This window comes from Trachinotus anak, unplaced genomic scaffold (genome assembly GCF_046630095.1).
Source record: "Trachinotus anak isolate AG129_WGS33_773 ecotype Australia unplaced genomic scaffold, CSIRO_AGI_Tana_v1 ptg000019l, whole genome shotgun sequence".
Classification (NCBI taxonomy): domain Eukaryota; kingdom Metazoa; phylum Chordata; class Actinopteri; order Carangiformes; family Carangidae; genus Trachinotus; species Trachinotus anak.
The window spans coordinates 217501-235419 of NW_027273870.1; the positions used below are offsets into that span (position 1 = coordinate 217501).

The 17919-nt window shown below is 41.6% G+C and overlaps 2 protein-coding genes across 7 annotated transcripts in view; one reads left to right on the forward strand and one right to left on the reverse strand.

The window, feature by feature from the left end:
• Positions 1 to 4152, reverse strand: part of LOC139635807 (phospholipid phosphatase-related protein type 5-like) — a 47284-nt gene extending 43132 nt beyond the window's left edge. Inside the window, exons 1-4 of the mRNA XM_071503294.1 lie at positions 3957 to 4152; positions 3795 to 3851; positions 3266 to 3388; positions 2879 to 3017 (exon numbers count right to left, since the gene is read on the reverse strand). The gene's annotated coding sequence lies outside the window, so the exon portion shown is untranslated. The remainder of the gene's footprint in view (positions 1 to 2878; positions 3018 to 3265; positions 3389 to 3794; positions 3852 to 3956) is intronic.
• A 35-nt stretch (positions 4153 to 4187) lies between these two features.
• The window catches only part of palm3 (paralemmin 3), a 29945-nt gene continuing 16213 nt past the window's right edge, over positions 4188 to 17919 (forward strand). For 2 of the 6 annotated variants that reach the window (XM_071503285.1, XM_071503288.1), the window contains exon 1: positions 11808 to 11983. In XM_071503285.1, the coding sequence (XP_071359386.1) occupies positions 11881 to 11983 (103 nt within the window). In that variant the 5' untranslated portion in view covers positions 11808 to 11880. Of the gene's footprint in view, positions 4605 to 11807; positions 11984 to 17919 lie in introns of those variants that run through there. The other 4 variants (XM_071503286.1, XM_071503287.1, XM_071503290.1 and 1 more) reach the window with 3 other exon arrangements.

Below are 17919 nucleotides of genomic sequence, written 5' to 3' on the forward strand. Positions count from 1 at the left end.
CAAAGCTGTGACAAACCCAGTGTAACTAGTCTGACCCAGCTCTGTCTGAGACAACAGAAAGTTCAGGATCGTGAATGACAACAAGCTCAAACAGCAAAACTCATGTCATGTCATTAAAAGACACGAAATTCTGATCAAAAGCTCAAAAACCTGAGGAGAACGCCGGATCATATCATATCATATCACCTGCCTCAGACTAGGCACTGTATTTACTTCCTCTACTGCTTTTTCTTTTCATTATTATCATTATTACTTCCACTTGAATACACCCATAAAAGCCATGCATGGTTGTTTCAATAATTTGATGGAAGAAGTGGCAAAAGCTTTGTCTGTAAAGCTGATAACAGCTGGACTCAGTTAAAGGTTTTTATGCAAAAAGGTTTTAATTTAACGAGAGCACCTGGTTGCAGCAAGAACAAGGAAACAACTGCACTGCACTTCAGTGACTGTATTAATATCTGTATTTTACAGTCTCCCAGAGGACATCTTTATTATCTGCCCTATCACTTTAACTCGGACTCTGCTGGTGTGCACTTTTCTGTAGCATCTCCTCCATGACATTTGATGTCTTTAGACACACCAGTCTGGTCTAATAAAGTGATGCATGTGATAAACTAACTCAGGTAGCTTTATACATTAGAACGTAAAGAGAAGATTGTCACAGTCAAGGGCAACACAGAGAAGAGACAGATGAGACTCTGTAAATAGAGCAAGTACACAGGGGTGGGCCTGTGTAGCCCATAAACAGACACACACCAACACAGTCATGCCTGTGCACACACACTTACATGCAGTACACCTGTCCTCTCTTGACTTTGTCCTTTGCACAAAAATTCCAGCCCAGTATCCCAAAGAATTCCATCTATGGTCATAAGATTTAAGATAAGATAAGATAAGATAAGATAAGATAAGATAAGATAAGATAAGATAAGATAAGAACATCACATAGTTTCCCTACATATACACACATATACACCTGCTAACAATTGTGAATTATTGCACAGCCGTCATGGCAAACATCTACCTTACATGTACATGAGGTTCAGCCTGCTCTTGGGAACACCAAACCTTCGACTGAAGGTAAAAGCTGGAACTTTCATGGAGGAGACCAGAATTTGTCTCCTGTCACAGCCCAGAAATGAATGGTCGCATTTTTATGAATCATCATTGTGTGTGTGTAAATGTGATGAAACCACAGAGAATTAAAAATCATCCTCTCAGCTCTGTGGAGCTGTGTAGCATCTTTCAGCTCATGTTTCTGTTTTTCTGGCCCAATAACTTTATTGTTCTGATTTATTCTCTTCACTGTCATTATGTTTTGTGCTGCCACAGCAGGCAACTGTTCTAAAAACCCATCCCCATCATACCATAATCACAATACTCCTCTAAGGTTAAACATATCATAGTAACATATATTATATATATATATATATATATATATATATATATATATATATATATATATATATGTATATAGGCATTGATCACAACCTTTGTAGAATCGCTCAGTATTGACATTCTTGTCTGGCGCAGCCCTCCCTCACATACACACCACCAGACACGTCAGTTCATTCATGTGAAGTATTTTCACACTCAGTTAAATGGCACCAGCCTGTCTCCAGAGAACACAACCTTTTTTGTTGATGAGCATCTCCCATCTCTTCATAAAATACTACTACAAACCAACCTCATCCCCTTTTTACATGTGTATTGTTTGCATTGGAGCAAACACACAGAAACAAATGGGGCTCGTTCTACAGTACGCTACACAAGCACATACAGGGATACACACAAAGGCCAGTGTTTAGAAGGTGCTCGCACTCCTATGCATGAACACACAAATATAAAAGCACATGCACTCAGTATTGTTAAAGAAATGTTGCAACACTAACAAAACGTCCCCTCAAAACCACACTCACACAAAACACAGACACACTATTCTTCATGTTGCTAAGGGAAAACGGTGATATGAGCTCATGCGCTGCTACTATCTGGCTGTTCGTGTGAAGACTCTCTTGTCTTGGGGAATAAGAAGTAGGCCGAGTCAGTGGATGTGCTCAATTCATACACTATCACTGTGGATCACAGCCAAAGACTTTTTTGCTTCAAATTGCCATGCTAGGGAATTTCAGCTATAAAGAATTAATCAGATTTTTACTAAAATGGGATTATAAAAAAGATACAGCACAGGTCAGCTAAGCTGTAATTCATGAGGCTGAAATACTGACCATCTCTAAAGATGTTGTTACGCTACGACTTCAGGCGTTCATACCCTAAATTTGGGCAAATGAAAAAAGCAATTAATCAGAAAATTAGCCTGGAGTATAATGTAGTATAAATGAAATATGAGTAAGCTATAATGAAATATACATAAAAATAACTTGGCCTAGTTTTATTTCATGGAGCTATAGGGTGGTTGAATGTCTGCCCTTGCTGTCACTCATCAGTAAAACTTTTTAACTTTTCCTCTCCAGGGTCAAACCAGGTATTCTGTGGCATGAGGTAATGTGGTTAATTTCAAGGAGATTTAGTTTTTTCTAATATTATCAAGGCCAATTTAGAAGAGTACGGGAACAGTTACAGGCAGGATATCATGTTCCAAATGAAGTCTATATGAATAAAGACTTCAAACAAACGCCTGAGAAATTGTCACCAATATTTAACTAATATCTGACTCATAAAATGGTGAATAATGTAAAAACAGAACATGGAAATAAAACACCAGGAAGCAAAGCCTCTGATACAACTTAGCAAACTGAAGAAAACACAGTTGGAGATGAATCCCAGCAAACCCAGATGAATGTGCTGTGTAGTGTATTTAAATGAGCTTTTTCTACTGCTGCATAGTCAACATCAGCATTAACAGCTGTTTATTTACCAGCTGTCTCGCCAAGAGCTTCAGAGGCTGTGATACGTCCTTGGACCAGCGCTTCCTCCTTCAGGCAGACTGGACGCCACAGTGACTGGGAATCGAGATGTGGGCCGACCGGGCTGGGAGCATGTGGTTAGCCTGCTAACTTCAGGAGAAGAAAATCAGTGACAGGACTAGCATCAAAACAAAAGGGTCACTTTGCACTGAGACAGCTCTTAATGAGGGAGGGATGTTGGACTCACAGCGTTTCTTCTGGACTGGTACAAAAACAGCTGTTGATACTAACATTGGCTATGTAGCAATGGCAAAACTTACAATGGCTCCTTTAAGTTTAATCTTTCAAATTAAAGTATTACTCTACAAAAACTCATGTTAAGAATATGTCACACTCACCTACCCAGTAGCTTAAAGACGGCACTGAAACGTGTGTAGCTTGCTCCTCTGCAGACGACAGCAGCCGCAGCCAACTTTCATTACATTGGTCAGAAAGGATTCCCACAGTGATCCTGTTTAACACTGGAAAAAAAAAATCAAAAGACATCCAAAGGAAAGGAAAGGAAGGAAATTACAGCAAAACCAGGTGGTCAAAAGCTGCTTAATCTACCTTTACAGAGCTACAATCACCAACTGATATTCTTCTAATCACTAAAGCCTAGTATACAATATATAGCTAGTTTTATTATCCCCATAAGTGTCATTATTTATGAGATTTCACAGTATTTAAATTCCTTCTTTTCCCTGAAAATAAATGGATGTTGAATTAGCTCTGGTTAATGTTAGACCCACCTCTAAATACAGAACAGAACAATCCCCAACAGGACTATATCGTTAGAAATGTAAAACAATATTAAAGGCAGGGTTATTTATGCTTTCATACACAGAAATGTTTTCTATCATATGTCATAATTTCATGAGATAGTACCTTGTTGCACAGATGCCTCCATTCATTTCAGCCACTTCTGATAACAGACTGGAACACCTGCAAGAAACAGGTGGTACTGACTGATGTTTTAGATCCTTTTTAAGCTTATTAAATCACAAAATTAATAATTTGATATTTTTAAAACTTAATTTACAACTGTACTTTAATGATCATCAGATCATCTTCAGCACATCAGATTATGATGTCACTGTTATTTAAAAAGTGCAAACACACTGAGTCTGGTCTTTAGTTTATAAAACTAGTGTCAGTGTATTTGGCTCTCTCTCGCAGCAGAGAGCTTCTGAACCTGCTGCTGACAGAGGCTGTTTGTCTGCTTCACTCTCAGCGACAGGAAACATGAGGCTGCTGCTGGGGGCGGAGGCCCGGCCTCCGTGGTGACTGGAGTCAGGTAACCGCCGGACAGACCCGCTCTCTTCCTCCTCACTGCCGGGGGCGCGAAGGCCGGCCGACAGAGCAGCTTCCCGGGGACGCTTTCACTCGGGTTTTCTGTCTTTCCCGGAGCCGGAGACGCTTTGAACCGGTCAGTAACAGTTTGGAAACTTCCCCGACGCCTCGGCTGGTTCCTGAGGCGGGGCTGGGTGTTCGGGCGCCCGCAGCGCGCAGAGGCCGCTCAGGTGTTCCGCCGCTGGAGGAGTCGGCGTCGTGTTGAGCTCCTGTCACTTCACAGAGCTGCTGCTCTCCGTTGTCTGTGGTCGTGTGATCTGCAGCCTGTCTCCTCTGTTCTGCTCGGTTTCGTTTTCCTTCTTCAGCTGATTGGACCTAAAAGCTCAAGTGGCCAAGTTTGAACAGGTACGTGTATTCTGGCCTCGTTTCTTTCAACATTTCTTTGCTTGAATTTTATCAAGAAGTTTGCAGGACGTGGTCGGTTGACACCTTTTGAGTCTGGGCCAAGCGGTGGAAGTGAGCCCGGCGGAGCTGGAGCCCCAGCAGCTGCTGACTTGTCTGACCTCTGTTAATCATTGGAAACCACAGCGTTACAGATTAAAAACCTTTAGAAATATCATTTTGCTGTTTAAAAGTCACTCTCTTCTGACTCTCTTATCACAGTTATGGTAGTTTTTATCTTTAAAGATATGCCATGATGATGTGTGTATGGTAACCTGCGCCTCTGTCTCTTCACTGCAGAGGTTTTATAATCAGTAATTAGGTGCAAAAGCCTCAAGTGTTGCAGGGCACTTACATGAGTTTTATGATGCAGTGGTGAAGACAGTGGGGGCATCTCCTGACACCTTTCTAGCTGCTGCTGCAGCTGCACCTCACCACCAACACACCCCCTGCTGTAAACACACACAGACAGAACACACACCATGCAGCCATGAGCTCAGGTTCTTTATATGAGAGTAAACTATACATTTATTTCCTGGTTCTCATATCTGACTCATCTACTTCACTGTTTCATCACTTTTAACTACAGCTCAAGCCAGTTTCTGAGTGGGAACTCATCAAAAAAACCGCTGCTTAGTGTGCAGCTGAGAACAGGGATTTACAAGCAGAGATCCCAGCAGGAGCTCCTGACATGGCTCCTCTTCTGTCAGGCTGAGGAACTCGGGGCCTCGGGGCCGTACCTAGGGGGTGTTACCTACCTCTGCCTTAATTTACCTCTCAGGAAAGAGTAACTTCCTTGAATGTTTTTTTTAACAAGTATGTCAATGAGTTGCACATGAAGGAACATCCCAAAGGATATATGGACATATAAAGTGTCACAGCAGCCAAAGAAGCTGACTACAGATCAGAACTGCTGTTATATGATGCATTACATAGAAATCCTGATTTTAAACAATCCCTGTTGAAGTGTTTGTGTGAATTTTATTATAAATGCCATCTTGAATGCAGTGAAACCCAGAGCTTGTTGAAGTGATATCTCTCTTGTGCAAGAATCAAACAAGATATTTCATGTGTAACTAAAGTGCTTTGTGTGCAGGGAGTAAAGCTGGAATCTAGGTAACAAAAAGTCACTCCTGTGTCTTATCTGCTGGTCTGTTTGTTGCTATTCAGTTGAAAAGTTTAGCTCTGATGCATAAGCTTTATAGAATTTAGCCCAGGTGGATGTGTGAGTCACTTGCAAAGCAGTTTGGTTTTGATATGAATCTGCAGATATCTACCCAAATGTACAAAGAGGAAGCGAGAGGGAAAGAGTGAGCGAGATGGCTGTTAAAGACAGATAAAAGGGCTGGAGAAACTGTGTGGTCGTCAGCACCACCAATCAGCAAGAGTTTCATCTTTTAAATCGCGTTGAAGGGAGCAGGAGAAAGTCAGACTCTGACAAGGCAGAGAGAGAGATTAAAAAGCCAAAAGATAAAGGGGAGGAGACAAAAGAGTAGCTGGGAGTGATGAAATCCTCCACTTCTTTGCTTGGCAAACTGGGTGATGGATGAATTTTCAGCAGGAGGGGAATTCCTCACTGCCTCCAGCATCTTTCAGTGTGTCTCTCTGCCCCGAACACTCTGAAGCACTGTCATCAGAAACTACCTCCTCTCTGATTGTTGGTACGTTTCAGTTTCAATTAAGATGTTTACATGGGTTATCAGTACATGCTGAGGAGTGTCACAGCTCGACCTCCTGCTCCCTCTCTTTATACCATGATACCACTGCTCTGACTGTCACACACTGCACAAACACACCGAGCTTCCGGCTGTTATTATTACCGCTAAGTTCAAGATTAGACTCAGACAGAAGAACATGCACAAAGATTTTACACCTGTGGAAAAAAACATACATATACACATATATATATGTGTGTGTAACATGCTACAGGTTTCCATCTTAAATGGGTTCAACAATTTGGTATTTCATGTCTGTAAAATTAGGAAACATATGAGAAGACAGATTGAAAAAAACTTGGACGGACCAACTTTTAGTGACTTGCATGGTTCAGGCTTTAAAAACTTCTGCACCATGATGCAACACGTCAGCCTCTTCCTGCTTGGTCAACGCCTGTGTTTTCAAACTCAACATCCCCAGTTTGTGTTGTAGGTTTTCTGTTAAACATCTGTAGTCACCAGGCAGAGATTACCCTGATGACATCACTATGACAGCATCTGGGTTGTTAATTAAAGACATTTACTCAGTTGTTTTCTCTACACATGATGAGTAAACTTACACTTGTGTGTAAAATGGGTGGTGTGCTCCTTTAATCAGCTTAGTCACAGTCCATGTTAGCATAATGTGTGATGGGTTTATTTTCAGTGTTAGAATCATTGAGATTCAGACAAACCGATGCTAAGTTACTCCCCTGTGAGCTCACCTGGCCTGCAGCATGTTTCTGCATTATGTCACCATGTTGGCTCTAACACACCTGAGATACCAGCCGAGCTGTAACATTGAAGTGTGAGCTGTGGTCTACATTGCACAGACTCGTCCTTTTGTCTGTCCTCTTTTCCTTCTGTTTTCCTCAGGCACCAAAGGCGTTTTCACACGCTGCTCTTTAAATCACTCTGTTTGTGCATCTGTGGATGGTTTTCCTTTCATTTGCAATAATCTGCTGACATAAAGCCTCAGAAATCCTGGCTGACAGTTGGTGAGAGAAGGAGGAGGATAGAAAAACATCTTCAGTTGACTCTGTCTGTGCTGTAAACAGTACACTGGCCCTTTTTTGACCCCAACAACAAAGTATTAATCAAGCAGACAAGGATTAACCAGCGAGGTAATGTGTTATGTCTGTGAAGGTGGTGGTCTGATGAGACTTGAGCCATCTCTAACAGGATAATACTTTAGCCTCTTAGCTTCCTAGCATTAATCAATGTCTTTCTCATGAATTTATTTTTGAAGTGTAGTCTCAGATTCCAGTCTCCATAGAGGAAAATTAAATCATCTTTACACCTGACTGACTCTGCTGAATCACCAGTGTCACTGATCACATCAGTGGCTTTTAGCAATGGAATTCCATCACTGGTGACTGAGAGCACCATTGTCAGCTTCCTTGTGAAAGCCAAAATGACCACGATGCCACAGATTCCAGGCTCCTGAGCAGTTGACCTCATGTGCTGTGCTTCTGTAAGATCCTTTATTCCTGAACTAAACACAAGAGCTCGGACAGAGTCAGAAAAAGATTCAGTTTTGTCTGGTTTTTCTGATGGACATCCACAGGGTGGATTGGTTTGGTTTGGTCTGAAGAAACATGAAACATTAATATCAAAACCACAAGATGTGACACAGAAACAAATATATGTCTGTGGTTATTAGGTTACAGTGTCTGGTTAGTCATGGAGCCCAGCACCGAGGAAACGGGAGAATCCTGCCGCTGTGCACTGCAGCCAACAACTACCTGAATGATGTTTGTTTACTGAAGTGTTGGTGTGCATTTGAAATCCTGGCAGAGCACGAGTGCACATTAGAAATGGGAAATGGGTTTTAGGCTGCATGCACAAAATTGATTGAACACAACAAAGCGTTAATGAATGGCAGGGCCAGGCCCAGTTTTTTGGTGTGTGTATGTCTTTGTGGTGGGAGAAATTGCAGCTTTGTCACAATTTAGCGATGCCAGCAAGCTGTCTAATGTTACATGTCCTTCCAGAGCAGCAGCTAATATGTGATGCTGTTGTCTTGTCAATTACATGGAAAAAGAAAGTCTATCGCTGCCAATTCACAACTAATTTGGAAGAAATTCACCTGTTACTGAATTGCACAGAATGCCAACAACAGATCTACATCCCACCCTGAAAGAAGCTGATTTTACAGGCCAACTTAGTTTGTGTGGTTTTGGTGGATGTGGTTTTGTTCTGGTGTAAAAGCTCACCACACAGACGCTATACACATCCGTCTTAATCATCACCGGAGGCTTAGAATTTCAAAACAATATCTTCTGCTGCTTGGAGCTGTGCTGTTTGTCTCATATTCAATTAAACAAAATATTCCAACTGCTTATCATAACTCTGCATCTCCATCAAAACAAGCTGCCTTTTTCTCAAGTTTGATGATCTAATAGATGAATTTGAAACTTGTTCTTCATGTTAACTGTTGTCTTAAAGTGGGCTGTGAATACTGTTTGCAGCCCCACTCCATGTTGTGGTCTGTGGTGGAGTGCTGAAGCTCTGGGCTGTGGTGGACGGCTCATTATTTGCCTGCCCAGGTCAGGGAGGGTATCTAGACTCTCCTGAATGTGTTTATAATCTTGGTGGGACACATTACGCTGCCATAGGAAGAGGAAACATTCCTCAGTACCAGCCTGTTGACTCAGTTTCAGCCACAGTGCTGCTGTTAAAGGCTGTGAGTTATTGAGACCCCACAGTGTTGGGTCCTGGGAACCCCCCAAGACCTTTAACCTTGGTACAAATGGCTTTGGAACCAGACATGGATGAAAAATGAAAGTCAGATGAATATTAGATGTTTCATATAGTTTATTTTAACCTTGTACAAAGTCCCAGACTCATGTGATGTGAGATCAGATATTAACAAAATGATAAAAGTCTGGCTTTGCTACCTTTGTTAAGGGAGAGATGCTTCTTCCCCACTGACATTGAGCTTATCACAGAGGTGAAGTCAAATCATCGCACAGCTGAGATCAGGTCTGATGCTGTAGAACATAACATAACTCTGATATGATCTTGGTTCCTATATCAGTCCTCCTCAGTTCCATCAGCGCTGCACTTAACATTTCTTATATTTATGTGTAAATATAAATATAAGAAATGTTATATATCATATATCATATAAAGTCATTTTAATGTGAGTTCCACCTTCATTTTCTTCATAGCTGTAATCTTAGGGATCATGGGAGGCTGTATATTGAAGGATAAGCAGCATATTGTCTGTAATTTCTTCAATGGTGGTCTGGAATTCAGTTTGTTTGTCCACAGTGATAATGAGAAAGGAGGAAAGTTAAACATTATGTTGCCTGACTAGACATTTACAAGGTGACTCACCACCCTTGCAGAATAGATTTATGCAAACTCTGTGGCTCCACATTGCAAAGTCTTATCAGCTGGTAGTGAATGAGTCGTTACAGCTGAAAGTTATTTCAAAGTAAGAAGGATAAGGATAAATCACATGTGTTGAGAGATGTGGGTTTTAATGTATTTGTAATTGTCTTTGTGATATACAGTGTTGTCCTGATGTGGATTGACTGCAGTGTGTTCTGTGAGATGATGAATGTAATCATGACTGAGCCGCGAGGCCCCGCAGCACACAGGGCTACAGGCTTTTGACTCTGTGACAATAGTGAAAATGAACCGAGACTGGATTACACCAGTCCTGCATTCCTCTCCAAACCTGTTTGAGAGACACACACACACACACACACACACACACACTAATCCTGCACACACAGACAGATGAATCACTGCAGCAAGCCAATACATGTCTGACAAACGCTTGTTCAAAGTGCAAAAAGAACATTTACCAACACGAATATTGTCTGCATGTGTGTGCATGGTCAGAAAACTCATTAGTAGAAAACCCTAAAATAGGAAAAAGGCCAAATCCTTGAAACGTGTGGGAACATTTTCCTGTGGTTTATCAGTGCTGCTCCAGCACTAGTGTGTGTGCTAACTAAACGTCCTGATCCCGTCTGCATCAACACTGTCATCAAACAAGGCCGTTTTTAAAATTGACTGGTATTCAAGCCAGATGCAGTTCATACCCTTTGTTTCTTGTGGGAAAGCCACCTGTCAAAACCTGCTCTCCATTAACACAGCTGAACCTCCTGCTAATGCACAGCGTGGTGAGTGATTAAACCACAAAGCAACAAAAAATGAATAACCTGCAGCCAGCAGTTTCAATGAAGATCCACCCTGACAGCGTGTGCCAGCGAGCGGAGGAGGCGGAGCCAGTCTGGGTTAAAAAAAGGGTCACACTGACCTTAATTCACTGGCGTTTTACGGCTGCATTAGGCCTCTGCAGTGCTGCTGCTGGTTGAGAACCGTATTTGAACTTCTATATTTTTTTCATGAGAGAGATGAACGGCGTCTGTCCAGATCCTGTCAAAGCTTTTAAACAGCTCAGTGGTGACTTTTCATCCCAAAGTTTCAGTATCAGTTAATCTAAGTTGTTTTTATAATCAATCTGTCAATGTTCAGTATATGAAATGTCAGTAAGAAAACACATTGTCTCTGTTCCCCTGGTGGGATTTTCAAAATTGCTTGTTTAGTCAGAACATTTTTGCTTGAAAAATTATTTAAATTATTAAGTGATAAGCAAAATTACAACACTTAATATTCTGCTGATTGAATAATTGATCAGTGGCTTCATCTTTTAGCATCTAGAAATACTATGCTCAAGCCTAGTGAAGTAATTATTCCGGTTATATTCTCTTATTGCAGAGCAATTTAGTCATCCAGTGCATCCAAATGTGCTAATTACAGATTTTTAAGGAACATCTATTTCAGGCTAAAGTTCCAAAGTGCAGTCATTACGTGGAACAGTATTCTCTGTATTTGAGTCAGACACGAGGTATCAGCAGATATTCAGTCATTTCATGATTGTGAAAAGGCGCACCATTGCGGTTAAAGTTATACTGTCACTCTGGGATTCTTGTGAAAGCTGTGTGCATGTGTGTGCATGTGAGACACTGACAGAATGCAGACTGGCACATATTGTAAGTTGTCGTAGTGTGAACTTGATGAGTGGTGGAGGTCGGTTCGGTGGAGACGCAGGCAGAATGTTTATGTTGTGTCACAGCCTCGAGTGTCTTGTCAGGACTCGTCAGAACAAGTGTCTCAGACTCTGATCCCGCTCGTCACATCACTTCCTCGAGTTCACCTCCTGTCATTCGTTTTAACCTTGCTGCCTCCATGCAGGGTTTTTACATTTCGATGATGTCTTTGTGTCTCGTCTGAGTCTTGCTCATTTTTTTCATTCTCTCCTCACATTTTCTCATTTCTGAAGTTTCCCTCCTGCTCTCCGTGACTTGTCAGCTGTGAGGCAGGTGAGGCAGGTCATGAGGACTTAATCTTGTGTTAGTCCTGGTTCTTGCGCTGGACTGTGTTTGAACAGAGACTCCATTAAAAAGAGGAGACCTTTTGCCTCCTTTTCTGTTTGTCTTTTTTGTCCTTCTCTCTCCCAGTTTTACTGTCATTCGATGCCGTCACACAGACTTGACTTATTGCAAACTTTTTAGAATTACAGATACATGAACTGTCAGATAATGGCTCAGGGCAACTTTGCCCTTAGGTACACTGTCGCTCTTTCCCATGAAGCCTTAGCTGCCTGTTATCTTCACTCGTCTGCAAAGGGTAAGCCCAGACACACACTCTGCATTCCACATCAGGGTCAAAAACCAGTGTTTTCCTTCTTACCACGAACACTAATCCGAGCCTCCACTGTCTGTGCTCAGTGTTTGAGGAGATAGAGCTGTAGATAGAAGATGTCATGAATGTGAAACATTGAAACAACAGTGATTAAGTCAGTCTGTCTTAAAGCACAAGGGCGACAGTTGATAATCAACTGTCTCCTGCTTTGAACTCCAACAAGGTCGTGGCTGAGTCAAGTATATGCACATGAAAAGCTGAGCAGTAAGCTGACACTTTGCCGGTGCTGTTTCAGTTTCAGTAGCTTTCCCCAAAGCCAGTCAGAGAAACAAATGTTAATTAACAGAGAAAATATTAGAATTAAGTGAACTGTTACATTGTTCTGCATTATACACTACATGTGTATGACAGACGTGTTGTTCATTTCTAATCACAGCTTCATCAGAGTCGTAATCAGTGGTGATCATATCGGCTATTTGCAGTTTGACAGGGTGACGATGGGACGATCACAAGATCGAACAGGATGCTGCAGTTAAATGGGTCCCAGAGTTACGGGGGCATCAAACAGTCCCTGAGCAACTCTGTTCACAGTGCAGCCAAACAAACAGAAGTGGGTCAGAAGTAACTGCAGCTACGAGTTCTTCACACAACAGCAGATCATATGTAAGATTTTATATAGAAGAAGATTATAATTATAATAATGTATTGTTTTATTGCATAGACATTGTTTTTAACAACCTGAAATCACAGTGTTTTCTTTACAGTCAGTGCAACATACATGTATGACTCTTTCTCTCTTTAACCTTGGACCTTTGTCTGGATAAGCTCTACACATTGAATGTAAATGTACTTGTAAGTGAGCACATAGACAATAAAGTCAAACCCAGATTCAAACATTTTGTTAACGTTTCTCTTTTAATTTAAGTTGTGCTGAGACGACCTTTGTTCGTAATAAATACTTAAGAATATTACTGAACAAATCCTACAAATGACAACTGCTCCTGTGAATGAACCTTCATGTGCATGAGACAGTTTAAAAACATTACTTTAATGTAGTGAATGTGTTTTTGAAACATGCATGAACACATAAGTATAATCTGTGTGAACCACATGTAAAAGAAGAGGAGCTACTTCCCTGATCACAGAGCTGTTGTGTTAGAACTGACTGACACTGACACACAGACATTCCAGAAATTGCATACAGTTCCACTAATGCAATGTGATTTCTTCACAGTCAGATTATATAGATAATCCTGCATGTTAATCACACTGAGTAAGCCAGGATGACTCATGCATGCTGCATGGCGCATTATTTTTCATCTTCACCATGCATATGTATGTTCCAGATGACCGTGTTAATCTTCGTGGTCCCTCTGCTCATTTGATGAGTGGATGACAAGGTTTTTACAAAGGCGTCACCAGGCTGTCGGCTTAGATCTGCTGATTTTCTCACCCAGGATCCTTCCAGACTTCATATTTTAAACTTGCGCAGCAGATGGTGATTTTGACATGGCTACTGATCAGAAGGTTGCCCATATTGGGAACCTCTCACAGGGCAATATCACACAGTATGCAGCCATATACAGAACTTAGGTTTATGTCAGCCATGTGTTTGTTGGGCTAAAGAGATAATGGTTACACAAATTTCTGACAGCTTAGACACAACAAGGCACAACAAGACAAACCTGGTAGGTAAAGGAAATCAGACTTAGTCTTACCTTCACACTTCACATGTCTGGTGTGGTTCAGACAAACTCTGGTGTATTTGCCTGCTCGGTTCTTTTCAGCTGGTGTGAAAACTGTCAGTTGAACTCAGACAGACTGAGACCACTTGAAAAGGTGAATCTGAGTCTAATAAATCAGAGTCTGGAAGGGTTTGTTTGAGGTGTGAAAGCAAAGCAGGACCCACAGGACTGTGTGGCAGATATGTGACATAATCAGAAATTCAAATGCAGCTATAAAGAAAAGCTTAAATAAATATAGTTATGCAAAATTATTTGATTATCACATGCCTGTCACCACAAGTGCACGTATTTCCTCTGATCAGACAGTGAGAAGAAGTTAAAACAGACACGTGTTGAGTGTAAAGCTGCAACAACTAATCAATTCATTGATTGGCAGAAAACTAATTGATATTCTGATAATTGATCCATAGAAATTCAAACAGTCTCTTCTTTAAACTCCTCAGTGGTGAAAGTTTGTTGTCTTTCCTCGTCTTAAAATGATCAGTGTTGTGTTTCTAAGTTACGAGATCCAGTTGTAGCTTTGACTGTGTTGAAATGTTAATCAGTTTATCAGTTATTTGTGTAGTTGATTCACTTTTTGTGACATGAGAGGCGATAAACACAAAAGGTGCAGTAAAGTGAAGCTCGACGTGCTGTAGTCATTTCTGCCTGTGTATCTGTGTTGCACTGATGATGATGATGATGATGATGCAGGATGATGATGATGATGCAGGATGATGATGATGATGCAGGATGACCTCTTGGCTCATTAGTCAGGGTGAACACAAAATGCATCATCAAAGTCAGTGGAGAAACGTCTCTGTCCCTTTACTGTCTGGATCTGCTCAGAGGTCAGATGCTGCAGGTGTATCTTATGTATAGAAGTTTTCACCACACGAGGATCCTGTGGGCAGAGCCAGACGAAGGCTAAGACCAGCCTACCTCCTGCTGAACAGAGACTCTATTGTGTGTGTGTGTGTGTGTGTGTGTGTGTGTGTGTGTGTGTGAGGTACCTTACAGAACAGCATTGATCCCCCTCAATCCTTTTTTATGTCTGTATAACGTGGAGACAAAATGAGAGCAAAGGAATTTGCTCCTCTGAGGTGCGATTGTTTCATCATCACAGTTCTCTCTCTCTCTCAACACGATTTAGTCAAATTGTCAGTGCATTAAACTTGCTTTAGTCTAACCACTGAACAGCAGGACCTGTAGGAGGATTTCTTTTGATATTCCCATGCAGTGATGCCTTTGATGCTCTCAAACACACGTATTGTGTTGTGATCGTTTGTGTAAGCGTACTGTGCGTATTTGCAAAAGTTACTACGCTGATAAAAAGAAATGGGATTGGTAGGTTGATTACATCTTTGATGCTTTGAAGTGTGCAGCCTCTGTTAGTTGAGAGGTTATGCAGAAGAAGGACTGTCATGCCTGTGAAGTGCAGCAGTGATAAATGACTTGGAGTAAACCTATGATGTATGTTGTTGACTTTGATAATTCCCAACACGCTCCAAAGTCTGCTGCACTGTTTGCTCTGTGACGTAGGACACACACATACTGCACATTAACCTTCCATCCTTTACTGATGCAGACACACACACACACACACACACAAAAGCACAGCAGTGGAATGCAGTGTTTTCATTCCCCCAACCTGGACTGTCAATCAGAGGAACTTGGCTGCGTGCTGTTGCAGCAGCACCATCCAAGCTACACAAATTCCACCCATACCACCCACCCACACATAAACACACACGCACATACATTTCACACGCACATATTTTATATATATATATATATATATATATATATATATATATGTACACACACAGACACAGACACACACACACCCTCCCACTGTGTGTCAGATTTATTTCTATCTAGATAAGCAGGATATCCATCTCCAATAATGTAATTTCTGCTGCAGACTCTGTAAAGCAACTGAAAATCAATAGCTGATGAAAAAGCACTTTACAACAATTCGCTCTGTCCATCCCTCAGGCTGCAGAGTGATTGCCTCTTTGATTGCCCCGTCTCCAATTGAAGTCCTATCTAGGAATTGTTTTACAGTTAGCCGGCTGTCTGTTTGTCAGACTCTTCCTGAGCGACGGCCTCTGACGACAGCCAGAGGATGCACCAGTTCAGAGATCAGGGTCGTTGTGATTGCATATTCTGTCTGTAATCTCCTGGAGGACGGTGATGTTTGAGCTCTTCCTGTTCCCAAACACATAGAAGGATGTTTTCAACTTAGAGTGACCTTGGGATATCATCTCTGTGTCTTCTTCTGTTTCACAGGCCTGAGAATGTGAATCTGTCCGAATCTCAAATTAAAAACTCTCAGTCCCAGAATAAATAGCTTTGCATGTTTCAAACCCACTGCCGCTCTTCTCTTATCTGGTCCAGTTCCACTCTTTTCAACTCTGGAGTTTACATGCTCCATTCTAGTGCTGTACATTATTCCCTAAGAGGGGAAAGTGTTGAACATCCAGCGATGTTGAGTCGAGGCAGGAGATCGGGAGCAGTGCTTCAGATGAAAGCGCAGACACTAACACAGGTATTAGACGTTAATGACACTGTTAATGTTGGTGCTCAGATGTGTTTACAGTACATTCACATTCTCATACCTCCATATCTCCTGCCTCTGCCCGCTCCTCTTCTGTCTTTACTATAATCACCCCCACCACCCCACCCCACCCTCCACCCATCTCTCCAAGAAATGGAGCAGAAACTTCAAAGTGCAGAGAAGCAGGGGGGGCCAGCGGTCGAACAGCAGCGTAATTGCATCATCACACAAAAACAAAATGTCACTGGGTGGCCTTATAATGACTACCCCCACCCCTGCAGACCTGAAGCTATTTTAGCAATTCAGTGTATGTTGTGTGTTCAGTGGCTGCTGTTTACAGAATCAGCCCCCTCACTGTTGGTCACGCCGTCCTCACATCTTCATTTTTAGCCAAATAATTTACTTTCCTTTGACTCTGGTCTTTACTGTATGTTTCCAGTACATGCACTGTTCTCTATCTGAGAATCATTTGTCAGTAATTTCTCCCAGTCTGGAGATGCCTGCTCTGAAAGGTTCCCAGTGTCACAGTTAGAGGCTCATGACCAAAGGTCCATGGTTTTCATGCTCCAGTGGTCAGAGTCAATACCCATGTCCTCTCACCTCTCTGGTGAAATGTGCTCTCGTACCCCTGCTGGAGTGGAGGATTATATTTGAATAAACTAGTTCCTGATTCCACAGTGGGAGAAACTATATGGTAAATAAAACGTTTGCAGGTGTTTTGCATAGACAGCTGTTGGAGCTGCTGTTATTATTTTATGAGCCAGTGAACACAGGGCAACAGGAGGCACTGGCAGTATGTCAGCTCCACCTATCAACTAACACTGACTGTTCAGATTTCCTGTTCCTACTCCACAGACTTTCAAAGACCGTCATCTTAAGCCCTACAAAAAATGAAATGTTAATGCTTTGGCTTTTGTGGTATTTGCTTTTTTTTGTTTTTTTTTTTACATGCAGTGTGTTCTGCATTTAACTGAACACCAAATAGTTGTGAAGAAAGTCTCCCAATCTTTTAGATTTTTTCTTTATTTCTTAATTTATTTATTTGACAGCAGCCTCCTCACATGTAGGAATAGTGACACTGCTTTCAATTCCCTTTTTCCATCTGATGTTCTCTCAGCTGCTGACTGTGTGTCAGAGAGAGTCACCAGCATTGAGCTGTGACACTAAATGATTCTTAAAGTTTCTCATTCCAGACACCCTGATGTTCTTCCATCTGTTCCCACAGAGCTAATGTCACTACACCAGCACACAGCACATAGACTTCATGGCACCCCACTGGACAAATATACATTGCTATATAAACATGCACACATGCACTGAGGGCAAATATACATTCTTTTGCACGAGGGTAGGAGGAATGTTTGCAGAGAAACCATACGGACAGGTTGGAGAAAGACTGAATGACTGAGGCAGCTGCACGGGGTAGAAAGTTTTTGGCCTTTCCACACACACGATAATTTACAATAGAGCTGCAAGATACAGTTGTTTTCAGTTCATCTATCTGAATTATATATTTTTGTAAACCGATTTAGAACTGAAACAGTTAGTTGATGGCAGGAAATTAATCTGTAATTATTTTGATAATTGATTTGTGAAGAAAGAGTTCTATAGCCCTCTTATTTTAAACAAAATCTCTA